This window comes from Stegastes partitus, unplaced genomic scaffold (assembly GCF_000690725.1).
Source record: "Stegastes partitus isolate 25-593 unplaced genomic scaffold, Stegastes_partitus-1.0.2 Scaffold238, whole genome shotgun sequence".
Lineage (NCBI taxonomy): Eukaryota > Metazoa > Chordata > Actinopteri > Pomacentridae > Stegastes > Stegastes partitus.
In genome coordinates, this window is record NW_007577969.1 from 379,575 (window position 1) to 386,171 (window position 6,597).

General features: G+C 40.0%; 1 protein-coding gene across 1 annotated transcript in view; it reads left to right on the forward strand.

Moving 5' to 3' along the window:
- The window catches only part of rnf17 (ring finger protein 17), a 29,887-nt gene extending 24,269 nt beyond the window's left edge, over positions 1-5,618 (forward strand). The window contains exons 33-38 of the mRNA XM_008281591.1: positions 261-371; positions 723-846; positions 1,876-2,011; positions 3,300-3,486; positions 4,877-5,016; positions 5,553-5,618. Coding sequence (XP_008279813.1) covers positions 261-371; positions 723-846; positions 1,876-2,011; positions 3,300-3,486; positions 4,877-4,972 — 654 coding nt within the window. The 3' untranslated portion in view covers positions 4,973-5,016; positions 5,553-5,618. The remainder of the gene's footprint in view (positions 1-260; positions 372-722; positions 847-1,875; positions 2,012-3,299; positions 3,487-4,876; positions 5,017-5,552) is intronic.
- The last annotated feature ends 979 nt before the right edge of the window (positions 5,619-6,597 follow it).

Here is a 6,597-nt window from a genome sequence, read left to right on the forward strand (position 1 = left end):
TGCAGCATTTTATGTTGCAGTGAAAAATGAGCCCACAGTGAGTAAAAATGTGACAGAAGAGCAAAAAAGCATCCAGAAACTGCACGTAGCAGCTCATGTTTTACTCGTGTTGTAATCGTGTAAATGCAATGCAATGTGTGTTTTTTTGCTTCCAGTCTATTCTGGACCATCAAAACTGCTGCTGCTTTTCTAACTTGTTGTTCAAACTTCATCTTCTGTGTAGACCTAGTATAAGAATGATACACTTACTGTGTTTCCAGGGTTTGAGGGGCCCAGAAGAACCGATGCTGGGGCCCTTTGTCAATCCAAACCTGCCACAGAAAGGAGAGCACTTTCAAGTCAGGGTCAAGCATCTGTGGACGCCCAACGAGGTGACTGCTAAGTACAGAGATAACATTATCTATTAGAACAAATGCAGTAGTACAGCAAGTAAGTAAGACAGGATCCTGTCTGTCCCCAAATCAATAAATGGGAGGTTAGATTAATCCGTGAAAACTGTTTAGTAGATGTGTGTTGGGAAATAGTTTGCATGGATGGTGAGGTCCACAGACTCCACACCATCTTGTTTAAAAGTGTGATTTTGAGCCTCTCATGGAGTGCAGAGATGTTCTTTTTACCAGGTGTTGTCAAAATTAGTTGACTGGGATCATCTGAGAACTTTTTAAACTGATAATAAATACATGTGTTGATAAGAGATCAGCCTTTTTCTATCTGTCCTGCAGCTGTTCTTGTGGCCTTTGGAGGGAACAGCTGATATGGAGGTTGATGGAGAGACTCTGGATCAAGCTTTGACTCGAATCAATGCAAACATCAGCAGTCTGCCACGACTCACCAGCTTCCCTCGTGGTAACATTTTACTGTGTTTCCTGCTTGTTTCCATGCACATGAAGACATTTGTTGCACCCAGTCTAGGGGCACCTGAACGCAACATGAATGTGCCATCCCTCTCCGGTCCCAAGCAGCCACACCACAGCAGTTTTACCAGGACAAATGATGATTTATTTATAATAAATGTGGGGTTAAAACAAAGGGAATGATTAACTTAAAATAAGAGTGAGCTCTACCAAAAACAACAACCAAAACAACGCTAAAGTACAGGAGAACCAACTTGCCTATCAAAAATAAAAGTATCGAAAATAAACACAAAGTCTGGCCTCCCTATCTAACATAAACATGAGAAAAGGGGTTAAACAAAAAAGGTAGCAGCTCACTCCATTCTCAAAATCAACTATACACAGGACTGATGATGTGGTGCTGTGCCGGTTGGGATGCCGGTGAGGAAATGGCTCCGCCCATCTGACCCTCTGTCTCTGCGCGCCCTGGCGAAGTACTCCCTCCTTATTTAAAACCGGAACTTCCGCTGATCAGCCAATCCGGTCGTCGTGACGGCACAGCCCTATTTACATACGCAATCACAACGGGACATAAAAACATCAACGGGAAACAATAACATTCCATAAACAAATACGACCGCAGTCGTAACACATTTAAGCAAAGAACAAATTTTAATTCATTTGAAATATACATACAAACCTATTTAATATAATTGTTGTGAGGGCCTGATGTATCTCTGATGGTTGAAACATTGCCTTTTAATAAATGAATTAGTGGATTAGAGTCAGAGTACTGGCAGCATGCTTTTCATCAAATGTTCAAGTGGCGTGCATAAAACTATCCCCTTTGCCTGTGGTCATTGTTAACACTTTGTCACATGCTTACATTCATATGAAGCAGAGAAGACACAGAAGAGTAATCCACATTGTAAAGACTAATCCTTTTAAGGATGAGCAGCTGTACTAGATGGCAGCAAACAGTCACTGTGTTGCAGACATGTATGTGCAGAGTTCACTAAGTTTACAGTGCCCTGTTTTCCAGCTGGTCCGTGTCTGGCAGAGTACAGTGACGGCAAGTTCTACCGAGCCAGACTGCTGAAGTTCACCAGCTTGGAGCCTGTCATGGTCCTGGTCCAACACGTCGACTTTGGTTCTGACGACACTCTTCCCACCAGCAAGTATGAGTTTTACACACTCTTACTCTATTATTTATCAAATAATAGATTGAAGCTGAATCATCTTCCTCTACTCCTCCCTAACAACAAGACTAACAGAGTTTACAGCTGTGCTTTAGCATGCAAGCATGACAACATCTGCTGATGTTTGTTAGCTAAGTGTAGCGTGTTAGCATGCTGACATTTGTTTGTTAGCAGTAAACACAAAGTACAACTGATATTTGTCATCAGCTAAACTATTTTAATGCGTTATCCAGATTGAGACACTCAAAGCAGCAGCAAAGTTAATGAAGTTCATCTTGAAAAGAACTTGAGTGTGTAAACCACATTTTAAGGCACTCCATCCAATGGCTGTTAGGACAAAATACATTTAAACCTTGTGGTGGCTCCAGAGGAAATACCAGGATATAACCAAAGCCAGCTGGGATACATCACCTGCACACTATGAATGTGGGCACAAAACTTTGTTCAAATCTAAGAAGTTGATGTTGGAGTTAGGGCTGGACCCGAATAGCCGAACAGGCAACTATTCATTCGCTGTGCTGGAATCGGGATATCAAACTTGATCTCCGAATACTCCCCGCCGCTGAAACGGTGCCATCGCCGCTAATCTAAACACACTAAAAATACTAACCTGCCACCATCGCGCGGCACCCCCGAATATTCGGGATATTCATCATTAATTGAGACCGAATGTCCGGAGATCAGAAATTGCTATTGGGACCAGCCCTAGTTGGAATACTTCACAGGCCTTAATACTACGACTTTCTGGTGGTGAGAAAGGAACAGAACAGTCAGAACAGGGACCTTCAGATAGTTTAGGGTTCATCATCTGGTAACAATCACTTCACAAAATATTTGTTGAAATTAGGGTTGTCATCAGAATCAATACTTTAAACCCTACCAATAGTGACTACGAGGAAAAGTTTGGACTATATTAGGTAGTATTAGAGGCAAAGATTTTCTCCACTGAGTGCCTAAAACCTGCAATAACTATTTTTTTTTTGGTAATTTTTTATTAGAAGCTTTTGAACACAACACTGACGCATTGTCCCATTTCAAGGTTGATATGGCAACTTGTTAGTAAGCAGTTGCTTATTTATACATCCAGCTTTAATGTTAATTTGTGGGTGCGTTTATGACCAATTCATAAAGGTTTCCATTTTGCTGAGCTCCTGAGGGAATATATCCTAAAAGTTGAACTTGTTCAACTCTAGACATTCTTAAAACCTGTCCTGATTGCAGGTTATCTGCACATGTTCTGATCTGATATTCTGTCTGCTCCCGTCAGGCTGCGTCAGATGCCGGCTGAGCTGCTGCAGTTTCCGTCCCGGGCACTAAAAGTCAAAGTCGCCGGCTTCAAGGCTCCGAGGGTCAACAGGGAGGAAGCTGTGCTGCCCTACAGCCCTGGATGGAGCGTGAAGGCTGCCATGGACATGATTGACCTGCTGCACAACAACACCACAGCCTCTGTCGTGGTAGGAAAGACACAGCAGTACTGTTTCTAAAAGGAAGAAGCTCAAATTTCCTTATGTTTCAGTGATTTCCAGGTGTGTTGGTCCTGTGAAGTTCTTATGAACAAGTAGTTGAATCAAAAACAGTTTTATTCACCAAAACATGTTATCAGTAACTTAGAGGTCTAATGAATGTGAAAAGCGTTCTTATTAAACATTTTCAGTCATTTTTTCTAAAAATGGTTGCTGAAAAAAGCCTTAAAATGTGACACTTCTCTGCTCAATTCTGGAGCGATAAGGAACATCTTTCTTATTCTTTTTCTAGGCTGATCAATTGCAAGAATAAAAAAACTCCAGCCAAATATGCCCCAAATAAACATAGTTTGAAAGCACAGTTCAAACAGTGTAAACCATTTCAGGGGAGTGCCACAGCTGTTATAGTTTTTTAAGAGTGCATACACAGCAAAAGTGTGTTTTGTTGCCTTTTCTGTCATCTGTAGAGAATAGAATAAAACTTTGTTGTCCACAGAGATGGAAAATTGTCTACAGCTCACCAACACAGAAGATCAGCATGACATATGTAGAAACACACAGCAATACATAGTGTAGGTAGCCTACAACAGAACCATAAAATAGTGGTTCAGGTTATGTGTGGGTTGGTCACTTTGTTGAATTGAGAAGGCCAGTGGCATTTGGGATGAAGGACTTCTTAAAGATACCTTTGGTCGGAGGGGTTCTGTAGCGCCTCCCAGTTCAGTGTTCAAACCTGTTAAAAGGAGAATGGGAGCTATCCACCAAGGTTCGCCTAGCTTTCATCCTCGTCCTTTCAGTCCAGGCAGAGGCACATACTTGTCTAATCATGGTGTGCTGCACACTGTTTTCACTGTACATAAATACTTTATTGGTCCTTAGCAGGAAGTTATTTGATTCAGCAGCTAAAAAAAAAGATTCATGTTCATTTTCAGGCAAAATGCAGCCTAAAATATGGCAACCTCAGGAAGTATAAGTGACTTTGGGTCTGTTTAGATTTCAGTTCTGACTGAAGAATTTTGATACAAACATTTACAAAGGTATTCAAAGTGGCCTACCTTAACTGTCTCTGTGAGTTGTGCATCACTGCTTCTGCTAACTTCCAGTCAGTTTCGGTATATTTGCCTCACATCTCTCCCTTCATATCACCTCCTCTGGAAGTCTCCCCACGAGGAAGAACACTGCTCACATCTCTCTGAAAAAGATCTCCCAAGTCAAAGCGTTGGAGACTCACTGTTCTAATTTAGCAGAAGTCAGAACACCTGCATGTCCGTCTGCTTTGCAAACACAAAGTTTCCGTCTAACGTTTGGTCTCCGAGACATTTGTAAGAGCGCGAGGCATCTTCTTTTCAGTCGGTATCGTCCTGCTTTCATGTGTGTGTAGATGCAGGAGCCGGAGCTCACGGTGCTGCTGTACAACGAGGACGGAGATCTGGTTCATCTCCCTCTGGTGAACAGTGGACTGGCTGAGCTCGAGTAAAGCGGAGCCTGAGCGCTCTGCTCAACCCACCAGCAACAGTGAATGTAAGTTCTTAGCTTTATTTCAAACATGAAAACTGCATATTTAAACATTTGTGTATTTCAACAATTTCCCTGAAGTTTCCACCAAAGGGATCAATAAAGTTCTATTCTACTCTATTCTATTTAATTGGTGTGACTGAATACAGATCACAGCATCAGCATTTAAACTGGCAGTAAAGTAGTGCTAGAAACGTTCTGTTCAGTTTAATTGATCAGCAATCATTTATTTTTAATCATTTAGGTTATTTATCAAGCAAAAATGCAAAACTTCCTCTGGTTAGTTACAATTTTGTTACTTTGCTGTTTAATAATTATTATTTGTTGGACTAAACAAGAATCTAAAGATGTTTCCTCTTGTTCAGGAGAATTTTGTTGCTCATTTTTCAGTTTTCTGGCATTTAATTCTAAAAAAAAATCACTCAGTTGATGAAAATAATCAACTGTGAATTTACAATGAAGCAAATGTAACCAGATGAATCTTCACTGACTGACTTCAGTTCAACTGCTGTTAATAAATTCTCCTTCTCCTCTTTCTCTAGGTTGACTTCCTGACCTTTTTTCTGATCATGAGTTCTTTGTTTAACTGCTGCTCTTAGTTTTCACATGTTGCAGAAAATTCTCACTAGTTTTTGCTTTAACATTGTTCCTGTCGAGCAGTGATTTATTTGACGTTTGCCTGCTGTGTTTGGCTGAGCTCTGTTGATTTAGCACTTTGTTTTCCAGACTTGACTGTATGTTCATGCAGATTAAACTCTTCCAGTGCTGCTTAACTTTTCTGCAGTGTTTTTTTTTTTTTTGTCTAAATACTTCTGTCAGATGTCCAGATCAGAAGAACCCTGATAGATTCACACCTCTACAATAATTAACAGACTCATGATTCTAAATATTAAAAAAAGATAAAATTTATTTTACAAAACCATATACAGCCAACTAAGACAATAAATAGTATTTCACATTTTTACAAATCAAAAATGCTGCACATTAACACTTTAAACCAAAAACACTTCATCCACAGCACACTGAAGCAGTTTTATGTGAAACTGCTGCACGGCGGATATTTTTTTATTCTGTACAGCATTTCATTATTCCCAGGCCTGATGAGTCGATGTATTTAATGTTCAAATATTTATTGAGTGTAATTTAATAGTTTGGATCATTAATATCCTGGAACAAAGACTGTCTTAACTTGTAGACACTCTTTAAATCAGTGAAACACTTAAAGCTACCTGAGAAGTTTGCTTGCAAACAAAGTTCTTGTTGATTGTGTGAAACCTTGAGGCCTAACAAATATAATGTGTGCCTTTCCTTCCCCAAAAACATCTGTCAAACCATTTTCTTGAATGTGTTTTATGTGCATCGTTTACTTTCATGCACTTGTGCTTTTTTCCTATCTTTAGTGCATTGTTACAGCCCCCAAAAAACCCAAACAATGTAAAAATTATATTACATTCAAGCTACAACTTTGCAGGTGTTTATGGGGAATAAAACTCATCCTGCACTTGTCAGACTATAAGAATACACATTTTAAAAAGTGGTTTGTTTACCAGAAAACTGCAGAGAGGGGCTTCTGTCTGAAAATACGGG